Source organism: Parus major, chromosome 6 (assembly GCF_001522545.3).
Source record: "Parus major isolate Abel chromosome 6, Parus_major1.1, whole genome shotgun sequence".
Classification (NCBI taxonomy): Eukaryota; Metazoa; Chordata; class Aves; order Passeriformes; family Paridae; genus Parus; species Parus major.
In genome coordinates this window covers 7,286,379-7,304,501 of record NC_031775.1, presented here as the reverse complement: position 1 = coordinate 7,304,501, position 18,123 = coordinate 7,286,379, and the positions used below count along the sequence as shown (strand labels likewise).

At 37.5% G+C, this 18,123-nt stretch overlaps 1 protein-coding gene across 8 annotated transcripts in view; it reads left to right on the top strand.

Moving 5' to 3' along the window:
* The window catches only part of WAPL (WAPL cohesin release factor), a 65,145-nt gene extending 47,920 nt beyond the window's left edge, over nt 1-17,225 (top strand). For 3 of the 8 annotated variants that reach the window (XM_015632654.3, XM_015632653.3, XM_033515696.1), the window contains 11 exons: nt 1,118-1,345; nt 5,189-5,300; nt 6,247-6,344; nt 7,891-7,967; nt 9,156-9,331; nt 9,641-9,756; nt 10,448-10,609; nt 11,822-12,029; nt 13,206-13,294; nt 14,319-14,414; nt 14,753-17,225. In XM_015632654.3, coding sequence (XP_015488140.1) covers nt 1,118-1,345; nt 5,189-5,300; nt 6,247-6,344; nt 7,891-7,967; nt 9,156-9,331; nt 9,641-9,756; nt 10,448-10,609; nt 11,822-12,029; nt 13,206-13,294; nt 14,319-14,414; nt 14,753-14,818 — 1,428 coding nt within the window. In that variant the 3' untranslated portion in view covers nt 14,819-17,225. Of the gene's footprint in view, nt 1-1,117; nt 1,346-5,188; nt 5,301-6,246; nt 6,345-7,890; nt 7,968-9,155; nt 9,332-9,640; nt 9,757-10,447; nt 10,610-11,821; nt 12,030-13,205; nt 13,295-14,318; nt 14,730-14,752 lie in introns of those variants that run through there. The other 5 variants (XM_015632652.3, XM_015632651.2, XM_015632649.3 and 2 more) reach the window with 3 other exon arrangements.
* The last annotated feature ends 898 nt before the right edge of the window (nt 17,226-18,123 follow it).

The following is an 18,123-nucleotide window of genomic DNA, read 5'->3' as shown; positions in this document are numbered from 1 at the left end:
TCTTTTCTGTTGAGCTGTGCATTTATATTCCAGAATTAGTTTGTTTACCTTTAATTTACCTTATACAGAAACAATTGTGATGGATGTGTGCAGCATATCGACTCCTGAGAGTTGAACATAGAGCACACACATTCTCCACACACCCCCAGCTCTCAGCTCCTCCAGTTAGTGCCAGAGGTCTCTGACAGTTTTGTGCCCAGCACACCTCTGTTCCCAGTGAACGTATCTCCTCTTTGCTCTGAGCTGGAGCTCAGTGCTCTCAGTGCAAGTGCGGTACTTGGACACGAGGGATGGATGGCTTTGCTTCACTGCTGTCTGTCCGTTCCTAACAGTCATCTTCTGCCTTGGCTTTTCTGAAGCTTCATGAGGGTAGAATTTAATTCCTTCTTCAAGAAGAATCAAGTATTGTCTAGCTAGTTGGATGTGCCTCTACACCAATTCTGTGTAACACGTGAGCGGTCAGGTTAATAGCATTCACTTATTAAGGACTGATGGGATGGACAGGGGGAAGCTGGTTTGTACTCTGGCTACTTCCAAAAAGCAGAATTCCCCTGGAAAGAAAATGTGTTTATGCTGTAAAAGTTTGGATAAATTATTAACTGACAGACCTGTTTGGCAGAATCAGAATTTATGTCCCCAGGCAGTCCCTCCCTGCAGACACTCTGCCTGTGATCTCTGGGTTTTCTGGTGCTGTCACCAGTTCATACACTCAAACCAGAATGTTCACCTACCTTGCCATGTACCCTTAACTGTTTTACTTTGTTCCTCTGCCATCTGTCTCTTCTTTAATACTCTGTTACTGGAGTTACTGTTTCTTACTCTGTCTGCAGCACTGAGTCCCTAAAAAGTAGAAATCCCTGCTTTTCTACTAGGGCATTGTAAATATATTGAGTGCTTTATGTCTCAGTATTATTTGTCAGGGGAAGGCATTAGTAACTTGCTGGAAGGAATCTCCATTTAACAGTGAGTGCTCATGTAAGTGCCAAGACTGGGACCTGTCAGGCATTTTCTTTCATGAGTCTTCAGCTTGTTTATTCAGAAAAGTAAAAAGTCTGCCTAAAATGATGAGTAAAAGCTAACTGGCTTTTTTTTTTTTTTCTTTCTTTCCCAACCCAAGAATTTGTCCCTTTGTACAGCAGCTCTAATGTACATTCTGAGTAGAGATCGCTTGAACATGGATTTAGACAGAGCTAGTCTAGATCTGATGATACGGCTTCTGGAATTGGAACAAGATGCTTCCTCTGCCAAGCTGCTGAATGAAAAAGACATGAATAAAATTAAGGAAAAAATTCGGAGACTGTGTGAAACTGTTCACAACAAACATCTTGATCTTGAAAACATCACGGTGGGTAACATGCTTTTATTGGAAAGCCCTGGCAGTTGTGGAATGCTTAATAACATGGAATTTGCAAGCATCATCCTTCATTTCATGTCCCCAGAAAAGGATTCCTGGTGTTTCATCTACCTTTGATGTATACCTGGCTGCACTGCGTTTTCTTCAAATTTGAAATTTCCTTTTTCAAAGGCTGTTATTGGGATAAAGTTAAGATGTTCTTCAGCTGTCTGAGTCTCCATTGGCCTCTGCTAAGAGCAGCTAGTTACAGGGAGCAGTTACAAACAAGTAACACTAAATAACTCTGTGTTTGAGGTCCGCACTTAGATTATTGACTCCATTTCCTTGTCTAAGTTTTAAAAGTACTTTCACAAACAGGGGTTCGTGGATGGGAATAAGAGCATTGTGTGCTAAATTAAAAGTGTGGTGCAGGTTTTCACTTTTAAAAAACACCCTATCCTGCAGGAACTGATTTTTCCCTACCCAAAGTGTGGTGGCAGTTCTGTTGCTTACCATGAATGCGGATGAACTTTTTTCCTTCTTTTCTCAAACATACTTGCTCTTTATGAAAATACCTTCATCTGCAGCAGAGTGAGCTGGTTCTGTTTAAAAATAAATTTGGCCATGGTTCGATGCTAGCATCCAGCTAGTTTAGAAAATAAAAAGGAAAAGTTGCAAGGCTTTTTAGAAGAGCGTATTTAAAGAATTGATTGACAGATTGATTAGATGAGTGGCCATAAATGACAAAAAGAAGTAATGTGTCTTTGCTTTTGCCATATTTCAGTATAGTGGGTGTTAGCATGATCTTAATTTTTTTACATCCTGTAATACATTCTTCTCAAGATTCTTATTAGTGTTTTTGCCATTTTTTCTGTAATGCTTATACCCAATGGGAGAAGCCTCTGATTTATTACTTACGAAGTGAGTTTGTCAGAGCTTTGTCTGTCCAAGTAATGTTCCAACTCCTGGCAGTAATCCGCAGTCAGGATTGTGTTCCATATTCAGTTAGACTAAAAGATGATGTGCCTTGTTTAGCTGGCATTTTCTTCTGTTGCTTTTGGGACTTTTGTGTCAGTTTAGGAAGTTTTGTTGGGTATTTTCCCTCCAAATTCTGGCTATGGAACAGAGAGCTGAATTGGTATGAAGAGTCACTGTTGTGTAGCTTTAGCAAGAGCTGAATTTTGGACAAGAAAGTTAATATCTGTGACATTATTGTTAACTTTGGTAATCAAATTGTGGTGACAGTGGATTACAAATTTCAATTTTAGGCTTGTTTCATACAAACATATGAAAGGCACCGGTAGGGAGCTTGAATTAACATTCTGGCCTTGGAAATCTGCAAAGAATGAACATGAAGTTATATTCTCTAGTCAGTTTACAGCCTGAAAATACCACCACAGAATGAAATTTGTTCTCTGGGTGGTGATCACCTAGATTTTGGTATAATCAGAGTCATCTTTCAGTGCTGTTTTGGCACTGAAGGCAGCTCACATAGCAGGGTTTGTCAGTGCCAGGATTATCTCTTGCACTATAAAATGTAAGACAGCTCCCTTTATTAAGCATGGAACAGCTGGTGCAGGTTCCTCATTGCTCAAGCATCCAGTCACAAAGACCACTGTCTCCTGCTTGAGCATTTCTCATATTCATAATCTGATCTAGCCTGTTGCTTTTTTATGAACTGTAATTCTGTTCTTGTGTTTACTTAGACATGGGTTTTAATAGGAGAGGATATATCAAAAGGGTCTCTGTCTTGTGAGGAAGTTGTTCATGAGTAAAGAGCATTAATATCCTAGGCCATCAGTTTCAGCTGCTGTATTTGAGGGTTTTTCCCTGAGGCAGCTCTATTTCTTAAATTTATTTTGAGCTGTTGCTGTAAATGCATTGAATATTGTAGTACCTCACAGATGGAAACTGGTTTCCTCCCAGCTGCACCATCTAGAAGCAGAGACTGTATAGTATTTAGAGAATATTTGCAAACCAAATGAGATTATTAGGTTCTCTTCCAGTTTAGAATAGTAGCAATGGTGAGTTGAGACAATAATGAACTTCGTATGTTGGAGATCAAGCTGCTTTCATGTAGATCCCTGTCATGAGATACAATAAGTAAATCTCTGTTTTGTACTAAATGACAGGCAGAAAATGCAAACAAAAATGCAAATCTTCTGGGGTAAAGAAATGAAAGCTCTGTGCTTTTTCAGACTCAGTGAGAAACAGGAGGATTGCAGCAGATGTTTTTATACCTCCAGTTTGTGCCTAACCAGTCACACCTTCAATTTCTTGAATCTTACATGGATCAGGTGGAGGTGATCAATTTGTCTCCCTCTTTCCACAGACCATGTTGTTTGTGTGTCTGTCTAGAAGTTAGGCTGAACTAATTTTTGAATATTCCAAGGGTCTGTTTTCTTGATGGCTATTTACATTAAAAACATAAACCCAAAAACCGAGACGGAGGTGTGGGTGGGTTGAATTTGTTCCAGGCTCGTTGTGCTGCATTAGAAGAAGATAAACCTGAAGAACTTGGCCTTCACCTCAGCAAATGGCCCTCACCTGTCAGTGAGCGCAGCCCTCTGGAGCTCCTGCTTCTGCAGATACCTCCTCTCTGTTGCATCATAACAAAAACCTGCAGGAGAGGCTTCTGTTTTCAGATGGTGAAAGAGGTTATTCTGGCTTTCACTCTCAGCATAAGGCTGAAATGTTAAGGCAACCATGTTTTGGGCTTTTAGAGTTAAAATTTTGTAGTAATTGACAAAAAATTTGAGTGTAATGGATTACTTTACTCAAAAGCAAAAGTGTTACAAGGTTTCATTCCTTTTATTAAAAAGAAAAGGAGAAAATTAGCATCCTTATATTCTTTTTAGAGTTATTTGAAGTCTTATTGCCCACTGACAGAAGACTAATCACCATGTTCTAAATACTGTGTGGCCTTTTGAGCTTTTGTGGAATTTATTTAGGAAATAACTGACCTATTGTAGATTTGCTGCTGCCTGTCTTCTCTTGATCCACACACCACTTTGCTGACCCAAGGATGCTTCCATCTGCCCTGGACCAATGCTGTTACTGTTATGCTCATAGTGTCAGTGTGCTGCAGGGCTTGTTCCTAAAACCCACAAACAGCTTTGGGTGGTATCTCTTGTTTATCTGATCTTCAACTTTCTTTTCCTCCTTGGAAATCAAGTATTTTGAAAGCAAGGAAGGCAGCTGGAGATGCTCGGGGGTGGGGGGAGGGCTCCTGCTCAGACAATGGAGTGTTTGCTCAAGCCTGGTGAGTACTGTTCTACTTCCATTTGCAGGGAGTGAACTTAGCTTTACTGCTGTTGAATTTAGATATGCGTTCCTCCTTTTTTCTAAAGCAGTGTATTAGTAAATAGAATAAGATTTCCTGTAACTGTTCAGTTTAATAGCTTTATTCTGCAAGTTTAAAATTAAAAACACAAGACCTCTGCATTGGAATCAAATGTGATCTATGAGCAGCAAAGCCAGTGTATCTGAGAGATTGAGAAGCTGTGTTCACTGGGGATTTTCTTTGTTTTTTTACTGCCTGGCTGATGTGTCCATTTACTTCTGCCACTTGTTTATTTTGATAACAAGAAACAGATGACAGGAATGTGCTTGTGTTATCTAAGCTATTAATGAAATAAAGAAAATTTGAAAATGCTAAGTACCTTTTTTATCAGTACTGCCATTTTTTTTAAAATATGCATATTTTCCAGTCTGTTCTTGCTCCCTCTGGTGGTAGTTCTTCTCAGAATCTATACTTTCGTTTTTATGGTTTTCATATGATTATTTGTATGACTTGGTATATTGGCTACAGCTGCATATGATGATTTCACTAATTCCAGAACCTCACTCTTTCAGACTGGGCATTTGGCAATGGAGACGTTACTGTCTCTCACCTCAAAGCGAGCTGGGGACTGGTTTAAAGAAGAACTGCGGCTTCTGGGTGGTCTGGATCATATTGTAGATAAAGGTATAGTGAGGATACTGCTTTGACCACATGAAAAAATAGGAAATTGTAATAAAATGCTTGCTTTTTGTAATATTCATTTCCTGTGTTTAAAAATAGAAATATTACATATTTTTCTTAGCAATGTTAAAAATTAAATACACAATTCAGTATCAAGTGACTGAGAAATATTAGTGATTTTAATCTGTTGCAGGTGGGTTGAAAATAGTTTTCTTGTAAAACAGAATCTGTAGAATGTGTTGCATTACAGTGTATGAGAACAAAAATGGCTTAGGCTTGGACAGAATGCTGTTGCATATCTCTGTACAACACATTTACTCTAGAGTACAATCTCCTTTATAGTCTCCCAGAATTATTTTCAGCCCAGATATTTTTAAACTAAATATACCAAAGGAAGTAAACCCTTCAAGAAGAAATGGGGGGGAGGGGAAGGGGAGGGTTGATTTCATTATTATTTCAAAGACATGTCTCAGTTACTGTGTTTTTGATCAGAATCTCCTAGGTAGGAAAAGGGACATTCCTAAATGAGTTCTTGACCTAAATAAAGTTTGGTCTTAAGTAAGTAGTGGGAGAACAAAGGAAGGATTGGAGACATGAAAGTATTCAATTTGAAGACAGTTTCAAGTTATGATTTCAGACTTGTACAGTCTGGGAAGTGTGTGCTTGTTCTTGTTATTGGCATGAGAAAATAAAATGTATGGTAAGGTAATTTGTAACAACAATCTCAAACTTGTAAAGACAAAATTGTAAGGTTTGTTTTTTTCATTCACTTGTAAAAAATGAAAAAAATTACGAGTGCTGATCATGTCTTCATGATTGTTTCTTGCCATTATTGGTGTGCAAAGTATAAAATGAGGTTGATAACAACTCGTGAGTAGCTGGTTAGTTTGTAACCTGGCTTTTGAAGACCTCTTACTTATGGAGGAAAACAACTTCTTTTTGTGTTTAGTTAAAGAATGTGTGGATCATCTAAGCAGTGATGAAAATGAAGAGAAGTTGGTTGCTTCCTTATGGGGCGCAGAGAGATGTTTACGGGTCTTAGAAAGTGTGAGTATGAGCAGATCCTTTGCATTTCGGAAAGCTGCTTCTTAAGTAGTTCTGGTTTACACTCTTCCACAGTATATAGTCACATAATAGCTCTATAAGGTTGTTTTTTATTTTTTTATAGACTGTACTAACTTTCTGATGCTTATCAGTGTTTCTGTAATGTTTGAAAATTTAATTTACTATTCTGTGGGTGTGTACTGCATTCCAAGATTATTTTTGGTAAAAATAACTAAATACAACGTGATGCTTTTTTGTAAGTTCCTGCAAAAAGCTGCTGTTTATGGATGTTGTTTTCAAGGCATGAGTTTGACTCTCCAATGTGTGTCTAGTAATAACTGATCATTATAGAAATGGGATTTTCTTAGAAGCAATAAATCAATGTTAAGAATTGCTACTTTGAACCATCAGCTGGGGAAGTGCTGAAAGAGAAAATTGCCCTGAAAGGCAAATGAGTCCTGTCATCAGTTGAGTGTGTAAATGCAGATGGTAAATATTTCTTTGAGAGCTTGGAAGAAATCAAAATACGTGGAGCTTTTATAGACAGGAATAGTGTGTGTGTGTGTGTGTGTTTCTCAGCAATACCTTGTTTTACTGAGTCTGGTGTTTGTTATTGGTGTTACTCTGTTTCTGTTGTTATACCCTAAGAAAGCAGTGGAGCCTTGTTGTGTTCTAGAAACACATCTCCGCACATGAGAAAACATTTGGGATCAGAGTACAGGTCAATGACTCACTCAACACCTTAAACCCAAATTAGAGGGCAAGTAGCTACAGTGGTCACTTGTTTTCTTCACTAAAATAGAAGGACAGACTTAAAGACAGTGTTAATACAAGCTAAAAGCTGAGAAACTTGAAAAATTGTTGAAGGCTGTCTTAAAAGTTCTCCTGACCTTACTTCTCAGCAGTGAGAAAAAAAATTTCAGAGTCATTTTCTCATTTTATATTCAAAAAATGGAATTGCCAAGCAAGAGTAGAAGAGCCTTGTCTGGAGTTAGGATATTCAAATTTGGACTTAGGGGTGTTTTTGATGTAGTGAGATCCTTAGAAACTTGGGAGAGGGAACAAAATTCAAAACATGCCAAATCATGCAAGTCCGAGAGAAGGACTTCTGTTGTTTCTGAAAATTGATTCCAAATTCCAGTCAAGGGAATCAAGGAAAACCTTGTGTGTTATGGTTGGATGCATAATAAGCTATCAGAAGTGGATTTGATGTCAAGTCCTTAAAATACCACATGTATAATTGTGTTCTGTATACACACTTGGGATACTGTAGTCCTAGAAAGTGGATTCAGGGTTCTGCTATGGCAAAACATTGTGCTGCACGGTTTCTGTGCTTTATCAGGGAAGATGGTTTTATCTTCAGTGCCACAATTACTTAGAGATGAGAACTCCAAGGAAATACTGAAAAATGAGAAGTGAAGGTTTACACTACCTAATAGCCAAGAAATGTGGAACTGAATAAAGTATAGTAGTGGTAAAAGAGAATGCTTCTCTTTCAGAGAAAAAAACCTCTACAGTTTTTAATATCACTCTCTCCTTTTCTCTTTAGGTAACTGTGCATAATCCAGAAAATCAGAGCTATCTGATAGCATACAAAGACTCACAGCTCATAGTCTCCTCAGCTAAGTAAGTTGTATAAAAAATCCCCCAAAACCCCAGTTTTGCAAAATACCTCACATGATAGGGTAAAAAAATAAATAGTTTATTCTGGAAGATTCTAGGGGTGAATAACCCGAAAATTCCCACTGTTGCTTTTCATTGAGTAAAGTTAACGTAGATGGGGGTATGGGCAACTACTCGAGTACTACCAATGTGCAGGGCTGCTACTGTTGGGTCTGTAGCAGCTGCCAGCTGTGGATTCATCTCCTGCTGCATTAACCAGGAGCACATAAGAGGGTGAAGTGACATTTATTTATTGTGTTTTCATTATACTTAGGTGTTTACTGGAACGGAGCAGAGCAGAATTGACAGTGTAACTAAGAATTAAAATAGTGAAATTTTTTTCTTGGCATTTCTCCCTGGCAGAGATTCTTGTACAAACACTTCTAAGCCACTTATCAATCTGGGTGAGGTCTCAGTTCGCTGGCAGAGCTTGTCTGCCCCTTGTATTGATTGCTCTTCATAAGAGAGCAAATGAAGCTGAAAGTTTGACTCCGCAGACCTCATTGGAAACTTGATTTCATGGTTATAGGTTAAATATTTGGAGTATTTCTTTAAATTAAAAAAAGCAAACCACAGTTTAATATGTTACTTAAACCAGTATATATTTTTGATACTTCTGGCTTTGTTTGTGATTGAGATCAGTGTGGTGGTTTAATGTGAAACTAATGTTACGCAGTAGAATTATGCCTGTAGTCCATTAGTGTTACAAGATTAGGATATTACTGCTGGGAAGTCACGTGTCATTCCTCACTGAATGGAAATAGTTCTGAGAAGAGAACAAGAGAACATTCTGGTAACACTGTCAGAATCATATTGTGCCTTGATGGCCAGGATATGAGAGGCTGGGTTTATAGAAAGAGGAGATATCTTTTGTAAGACCATGTCATGAAGCTGGAAAGGAAAATTAACTTGCTCTTGAAATATCAAGCAGATAAAACCCTAAGATTTCCAGGTTTTTGTTTTCACAATTTTCAGTTGAGTTTATAAAAGATTTTATAGGTGATAAATTTAGTATCTGTCTCTACAGACTGGGTATCAGAAAAATTCTGCATAAAGCCCTGTGTTTCAGGTTTTTCCCTTGTGAAACAAGTATAAAGGTAGAATGCTCTGTATATTGTGAAGATAAGTTTGTTCTTCACCTTCTCCCTGCAGAGCACTGCAGCATTGTGAGGAGTTAATCCAGCGATATAATCGTGCTGAAGACAGTATCTGTTTACCAGACAATAAGTCTCTGCCTCACCAGAATGTAACTAACCACGTGGGAAAAGCTGTGGAAGACTGTATGAGGGCCATCATTGGGGTCTTGCTCAACCTGACAAATGATAATGGTAAGACAACAATTTTTTTGCACATTCTGTGGTGAAGTGTCAAATAAACCGTTAGTGCAAAATTATTTTTTTTTATTGATTATAGCTTTTCCAGTCCAGTGCTCTAAAGCAGTTATCCGAGGTAGATACTTGCTTACAGCCCTCAGTAATTTGTCTTTGCAAGCTGGGTGAGGAATTGCAAGCTATGAGATGTTCAGATGAGGGCTTGGGCTGAGAGGGGGCTCATTAGAGCCAAAAGGTTTTTATTAGGCTGCTTAGCATTATAAATGTGAGTGTTTTCAGTGCTGAGCCTCTGAACTCTCTTTGCAGAATGGGGTAGTACAAAAACAGGTGAACAAGATGGTCTGATAGGCACAGCGATGAATTGTGTGCTTCAGGTTCCGAAGTTCCTACCTCAAGAACAGAGATTTGATATTCGGGTGCTGGTAAGTTCTTGTGCTTCTTACATTAACAGAAAATTATTTGCCTCCTCCTTGAGCATTGAGCTGTTCTGGTTCCTCATTAAGGAATAGTTTCCCCTACAGTGTTCAGTGACCACATATGTACCTAAAGTGAGGTACATAAAGTTTTGGGAAGGATTTGGTGGGTTTGAGGGCTTTTTCCCTGCGTTCGGTGGGAAAAAGTGCACTACCTGATGAACAAAGATTTAGGTAAATAAGTATGTGATTTAATAATTTTGAAACAACTTTTCAATTTTGGAAATATGGTTGATATTACTGTTAGAGTTAAAAACTTTGTCAGATTTACCTAAGCTTATATAAAATGGGTCAAAGTGGCCTAATAGCAGCAGTGAAATTGTGTATGTGAAGGATCTCTGAAAAACATAGGCTGAGGGTTGGACACCTGAATCCCTAACCTGTATAAAGGAATCCTCAGCTCCAAAAATGTTTTCATGTTCAGAATTGGAAAAACAGATTCCAGCATTGAAGGTCTCCTGTACAGGGATCTCTGTTCTATCTTATATTTCTTTAAATCCTGATCCCCCCCGTCTGACTGTTTCATAAGTTGTATATTCTCAGAAAGATAAGGCCAAAGTTGTTTATCTAAATAGATGTTTTGTGCTAATTTGTATTTTTTCCAATATGTGTAATCCTTTTTGACTCTCCAATGTTGCAGGGATTGGGTCTGTTGATCAATCTCGTGGAATACAGTGCCCGTAACAGGCACTGCCTTGTCAATATGGAAACATCATGTTCTTTTGACTCCTTGTGTACGGGTGAAGGAGATGAAAGCCTAAAGATAACTGGACAGATTGATGCTGTTCAGGCTTTAGTGCAGGTGAGAAATGTTTGTCCTGCAGTAGTTCTCATTTCTCATTATCAGATTGTCGGGGGAGGGGAGAACTCAACAAGGAAAATGTGTCAGTTTTTCTGTTTAGCATTTTGAGGAGTGGAGCAAGGTACGGGGAAGATTGCTGCTCACAGCCCTGACTTCTGCAGTGCTTTCCATTACAGAAACGGCTTCCCTGGTAAAAGACAGTGGTTTAGACATCCAGTAAAACTCTTTTGTTCCCATACAATGTATTTCTGGTTTTATTCTTGCTAGATTTTGTTCTAAACTAGCTGCAAGCTACTTTTCTCTTACATACTTCGCTTCCATAATTTTTTAAAGTACTATGTTTTTGGGACTTAAAGTAGGATCATCCTTTATAAAAAGCAATAAAATACTGATGTAATGATTATGGATGTGAAGCAGCATTCCTAAATTGACTTAAAAAAAAAAAAAGAAATCCACCAGTAAAGTGAAAAAATTTAAAAAAATAGAAATTGTTAAAAAAAAAAATCCACCAATAATTTTGGTAAATGAATTTCACCATGCAAACTAAAATAAAAAAAAATGAAAGGGAATCACAGATGTCTTGTTTCAGTGGAGTTAATTTTATGGATGCTTTCTGCAGTTGTATTTAACTTTATGAAATAACTGTCCAGTAGCAGACAAAAAAAGCAGTAAAAATAATGATCTTAAATATCTTAATATTTGTAGCTTGGTAAAGCAGTATTTAAAACTGGTGACTGTATGGTTTAGGAAGTAATTCATGAGAAATAAGTGCCTAATACGAGCTTCTTGGTCATTCATGTTCTTGGCTAAGACATTTTAAATGACTCCTTCATATTTTTGCTCTAAGAAAGCCAAGAGGGAATACTTAGCATGAAAAGAAAAGGAAAATTGGTAGAGAACAGAAATGAGCAGGAAATTATGGCAGCTTTTAGTCTTCAAGCCATATCTCAAGGAAAGGGATTAAACTTTTATGATGTCCAAGAGGAGCCTGGCAAATGGTTCAGCACCAGGCAGGGAGGTCTTGCTGTGGAGCACAGGGCTGGTGTTGGGCCAGATTATATTTTCCATCGAAGAAGAAAAACCTATTGTTAAGAAAAGTATTGAAAGCTAATTGTATTAAGGGGTAAATTGTGAACAGGAAATAAATATATTTAAGTCAATGTGTTTAGGGTTTAATTTCTAAAGAAATTCTCCTGGAATTCCCCCCATTAGCTGTTCCTGGAGTGTGAGCGAGCGGCACAGCTGGCCGAGAGCCAGACGGATGAGCTGATTAAAGAAGCTCCCACTGCTCAGCATGATAAGAGTGGGGAATGGCAGGAGACAAGTGGGGAGATCCAGTGGGTCTCCACAGAGAAGTCAGATAGTACTGAGGAGAAGGATAAGAAGGAGGAAGATGATGAAGAACTTGACCTTAATAAAGGTACGTTGTCTGGCTGAGAAGAACAGTGTCATGGCCTAAAATCCCACCTTGTCCCCTGCTTCCTATCTACATCTGGTCTCTAGGGCTGAGATTTCTTCAGTGTATCCCAGGTGAAACTGCTGCCTAAGTAGGAGCCATTCAGATGCGAAGCATGAAAAGTAGAAGTTGTTATGCTACTTTTATCTGTTTCTTAACAAACAAACAAAACAAAACCAAAAAGCAAACATCAAAAACAGACAAACAAAAATCCACCCAGAAGAAACAAACAAAGCCCCCAGACATTTTTAGGTCACTCCATGTAAAAAATATTCTGCAAAGGATGGCTTTTTAGGCTGTTGACTCATTCTTCTGGAGGAGTCCTTGAAAGTTACCTGCCTTAAGTTTGTTTTCCAGGGTTCTTGTTTCAAGCTACTTGAAGGGTTGGGGTTTTTCCCATCCTCTCCGTATTTGCCTCTTCTGTCCCCATCTGCTTTGTGTCTGTCTTCTCCCTTCATCAGTAGTATCTGAGGTACCTGTGTAGTGCCTTAATGTGCTGCATCTTAGGTAGTTTGTTCCAGGAATTTGAGTATCTCTGACCTGTTACATAGTTTGTCTCTGGAGAATGGGTCTGAAACATCATTCCTTCTTGTTTAATCCTCTAATAGTAGGTGCAGTGAATGATTTAATACATCATTTTTACCTTACGTTAATAGGTGTGGTATATTACTTTCTCCTACCTTGCTTTATATCCTTCCTCCTTTTTGTAGCTCCATCAGCTGGTGTCTGCAGTTATTTGTAGTTTTTCCCAAAATGCTGAGTCATCAGCAAAAAATGCTGTGCCTGTTATCCTTAACACAATAAACTACTTTGGGGGAAGTCTTAGAGGCATGTAGTAGCACATGAAACATTTGCATTGGTAGTTTGGGGTGTTCAGCATACAGTTTGAACATTGAAATGACAAATGACAAAATACTGTGCAACAGAATGAGTTGAAAGTGAATGAAGACCATTTTTCTTGTCAAGAATGTGCTGCTGAGTCAGTAAGTGTGGTGTTTCCTGATCTCTGAAATCTCAGTCCAAAAGCTCATTTAGTTTGAGGAAAAAGCATTCTGGGAAGTGATAATGAAGGACTGTATTTGCAGCAGTAAAAGATACCAGCTGCTTAGAGAATACAATCGACTGTTGTCTCTTTTACAGCTCTTCAGCATGCTGGGAAGCACATGGAAGACTGCATTGTGGCCTCATACACAGCATTGCTTCTAGGCTGTCTCTGCCAGGAGAGTCCAGTAAGGGAATGAGTTGATCTTAAGTCCAATTTCATGTTTAATTAACTGATAATTTGCTGTATTGAAAGAGGTTTATTAAATTGGGCTCCAGTGTGAGCAGTACATCGCTGAAGCTACATTGATGTATACAGCTTTGGGAAGAGCTGCCAGTTATTCCAGCCAAAACAAATTTTCTGAACATCACTGTGTTTATCAAAAGCAGTTGGAATTGAATATTTGACCTCTTTTACCTTTCTCCCCTTATGTGTAGCAAAAGAATTAACTTTGGAAAGGCAGAGAAAAATTGGCTAAGCCTGTTCCTTCTCAGTAGTTCTAGTAAGCAAGTTACCATCAGACTTACTTGTTCTTTCAGTTGTCTTCAGTTTTTTCTTCCATTGAAATCAGATGAGCTTGTGTGTGTCCCTATTAGTTCAAAATAATTGTCTCAAATTGGAAATATGTAATAGAAATCTGAAGTTAAAAATGTGGAACTCCAATGGCTGAGAACTCAATAAAATCTCCTATCAAAAATATGCTCACATGAAAACGAGTTCAGACCTGCCATCAGGCTTGTCTGAATTTACCATGGTGCAGAAATGGCCTTTAAGGTGCTGTTCTGTGCCTTTGGACTCATCAGTGTCCATAACAGTTTTAGTGTTCAGAATGAGACTGACAGTGAGATCAGTAATTCTCAACCCTTCACAGCTGTAAAGGGAGAGCATGTCCTTGTTAGGGGAGTGATCTGCTGGGGGTTTTAGTTCTTGATAATCTTGTAGGTCCTGGGGGATGTCTGATAGGCTTTTTTTTTTTTTTGGAAAAAAACTTCAATAAACCAAGAATAAAAAAATCATTTTAGCAATTGTTTTCTAGAAACATAAACACAGTAAAGATATGAGTATTCCTTAAAAGAGACTTAAATCATAAAGATGGCAGCAAAAGGCGTCTTTATGATGTGAATATATTTGTGTTAGTGCATCTCGCATGCAGAGCATTATAGTTCTGTGCCAGAAAAATGTTTCCCAAATAAGATTGTTTTATTTCTTAGATCAATGTGACTACTGTGAGAGAGTACTTACCTGAAGGGGACTTCTCGATAATGACTGAAATGCTAAAAAAATTTCTCAGTTTTATGAACCTTACGGTAAGTAATACATATTTCAAATTGATGTATGTAGATATTTTTGTAATTTTGTTTTCTGTTAATATTTCATGCATTTTTAGAAGCATTAACATTTTTTAGTTTGTGTCTTCATAAGAGTACAGGACAATATTCTGTTTTTTAATACTGAAAGGCCTTTTGTCTGTCTTTATATTGTGATTGGCCAGGAAGATATTTCTGAATTGGCTACCTGAACCTAGTTGCTTTTACCGATGCATAATTGTAAATACCAAAATTCTGAAAATAGAGTAGCTCTCAGATATTTGAAGGAGGTGCTACAAATGCTTGTTTGTTACTTGTGTTTTCTATTGCATTTCCAGTGTGCTGTTGGAACAACAGGCCAGAAATCCATCTCTAGGGTGATTGAATACTTGGAACACTGCTAGATACTTAACTTCCGCTGCAGGCACTCTAATGCTGGAGCTACCCTTAGACAAAAGAAGAAGTCATGAAAGAAATCCTTGAAGGATATACCAAGAGCATTCATCTGTGTCATTCGTGTTCGGATTTTTAAGGCTACCTGGTCTCTTAACCATGCATTCAGCATTTTCTAAAAGACAGTTACTACATCAATCTGCAACTATCAAAAATGAGGGGAAAAAGGTTCTGAGGAAAGTAAATAAAGAAACCTTGCTGTTTATGATGCAGTGCAGTATTTAAATATTTTTGGCAGGGTTTACCCTCCCTATCTTTTTTCTTGCTTTGTTCGTGACAAGTTTCAAGGGGAAAAACTTGCTGCTGATAGTGCAACTGCTGTTTACTGTTGAGCCACTGTTTCATGCCAGCCAGGTGCAAAGGCAGCTTAGCTACTGAGGTATCAAACAAATGTTCTAATAAAGAAGTTCTGGACAGCAGCACCGCTCCTATTTGAGTTTAATTTGCTCCTGCTTTTTTTATTACTAGATTATTCCAAAATCATAAAATATAAATTTTTAAATACTTTTGTGATTTTAACTACTGTCTATATTTAAAATTTGTTGGAATCCAAAGAGGCGAGGATTGGATAGTTTATTTTTTATACTGTTTTGATTGAAATTAGGTCGTTGAACTATTTCTCAGTTCTAAAACTCCCGTGGCCCACGTACTGTAACCTGCTAGACCATAACGCTTTGTAGTTCCAAGAGCATGCAGACCCATAAACACACAAAGCCATTGAGGGTATGTTATCCACAAAAAGAATAGTGACTGTAAAAAGTTGTGCCCTGTTTAAAATGCAAATAAAATAAAGAAAGAAAAAATATATTTAAAAAACTCTCAATCCCAGGGTAGTTTACACTTCTGATAAGCAAAAACTTTGAAATGCTGTTTTAATTTGTGTCAAGGAAGAACTCAAGGTGTGTTTTATAATGTTGAATACAATTAATTTGGATGTTTTAGGGGTAAGAATTTTGAAGAAGCTAAAACACCAATGGGGATTAATGTTTCCAGCTGACATAATCTTTCTATTTCATCCTTCTGTAGTATGACAGAGTTGAAATGCATACAACACAAAGCCTTAAATTGCTGATATAGCTAAGATTTTGTTCAGTCTGAGGTCTAGTTCACAGCAAAGCATTGTGTTTGAGGACTTAAGTGGAACAAAGAATCCCAGAAAATACATGACTTTTTTAACAATTTTTTTCTTGCACTCACTATTCAGACCAACAGAATTGATTATTAATTATTTTTATTAAGGTGGTCTTGAATATTTGCAGACTGTTCTGCGATCTGCTTCGTTGACATTTTTAAATACCTGTATAGGTAGTTACATCATGTTACTCCATTGAATTTGTAAAACTTGAAGCCATAAAAATATTAGTTCTATGTATAATGAGGGGGAAATAACAGGAAATCTAACCTGCTTTTAGATCTTGTGTTATCTCCATGTATAAAGTTAAGAACTTGTGCTTTTGTATCAGTGCCAGCTGTAAATTTTTTACATACAGTGGCTGCCTTCTATGTCTTCCTATTTTTGATAATGCAGATTGTTGGGAATTCTGTAAGGAAGTAACTGATTAACGGCAAAAATCTTACGTTGGTCATATTTTTTTGCATTTTCTCTCATCACCTTCTAAAAGTTAGTGTATCAGTGTAACTTAGAAAAGTTTTTGAGGTTGTGTTCCCCTTCTTTAAAAAAAACCAAAATGGTATTGAGAGAGAGGGAAAAGGTGTATGTAAGTGATCTACATCAGGAGGAAATTATTAAATATTTGGCCTATCTAGTTTTTGGATTTTAGTCATTTTCACATATATAATGAGATTTCAAATTGTTTATGTAGTTTTCTGTGGAGAGATGGCAAGAGAAAAGAAGATGCAAAATACGTTGATGGGGGAAAGCAGGGACAACTACCTTTCTTTGTTACACTGGTAATTGTTTGGGAATTGATTTACCTCAGTGTTTAACAGGTTTTTTTTTTTTAAATGTAACTAATTGTCAAGCACTGACAAATGCAGATTTATTTTTTTTTTGAGGGTGGGGGGAGAAATCACCCTGTGAACTGCAGTGCATTTTTGTGTGTTAGACCCTCAAATAACTCTGCATTAAAGGGTACTTGAGGTCAACTTGCAAATTAAAGTTTTAAAGTAACATTTTTTCCATTGTAAATATTTGTGTAAATACTCTCAATTGGAAATTAGAACAGTAGAGTACTTTTCTGAATCCAATCCTATTTTTATTTTATACAGTATTTCTCAGCTGTGATCTTTGGAGCAAAAGCCAACGGCAGGAAAAATAGTTTGTACCAGTTTCATGAAGTATGTCTTTGGGTTTTTGTAAATAATTTTAACTCAAATAAAATTGCTACTTTCAATACATATCTTGTGTTTTAACATGCAATAAAACACTCCTCTGAGTGATTGCAGAAAGAAGGCAGTGTCAGGTAAATTGCTAAAAGAAAAAATGAAAAAAAAAAAGTATGAAAAAAATTATAAAATAGCATCCTGAATGTAATGCTTTGCTTTTCACCTGTGTGTTGGGACAATGAAATTCAGTGCCTGGACCTGAGGCTGTGGTCAGTCAAACCAGCCAGGGCTGGAAATTTTCTGGAGATGCTGTGTCTCTTGGTGCATTTTGGAGTTCTCTGCACATGTTGATCTTTCAGTAACAACTCTGGAGAGCTGTAGTCAGAATAACCTAAATGTGATAGAGCACAGGGAAAATGGCACAGTTCTTATGGTGAGACTTTTCACATCATGGGGGGTGTTAATGGCTTTCTTAAGTGAAAAGGGAAGAAATTGCCGTGAATGTTGCTCTGTTTCTTGATTAATATGAATGATGCTTTAATTTCAGGATGGGTTTTTTTCTCCCATGGTTTTTTCCTTAATTGGTACAGCTAGCTATGGGTACAATATGCAATAATTCATGAACTGTAACGCGAGTTGAATGTGATGTGTCATCTTATTGCCACTTGGAACGAGCAGCAGCATAATGTAACCTTTTCTGTGCTGTAAGGGAACAGTACTGAAGTTAGAAACATGGAACAGTGTGTTATTAGTGTGTACTGTAAGAGGCAAATGCAGCTTTATGTAAGCAAATGTTTTTTAAAAATCTGGTGAGAGTATTTCCTCTTACTTTGTTGGTAGTTGTGTAATGGAAGCATTGTGTGTGAATGCTTAGGGGTGACATCAGTATTTTCAGATTAACAGGATGATTGTGAAGGTTCTACAGAAGATTTGGAAGTCAAAGCCTTTCTCATAAATTATTTCAATCTTT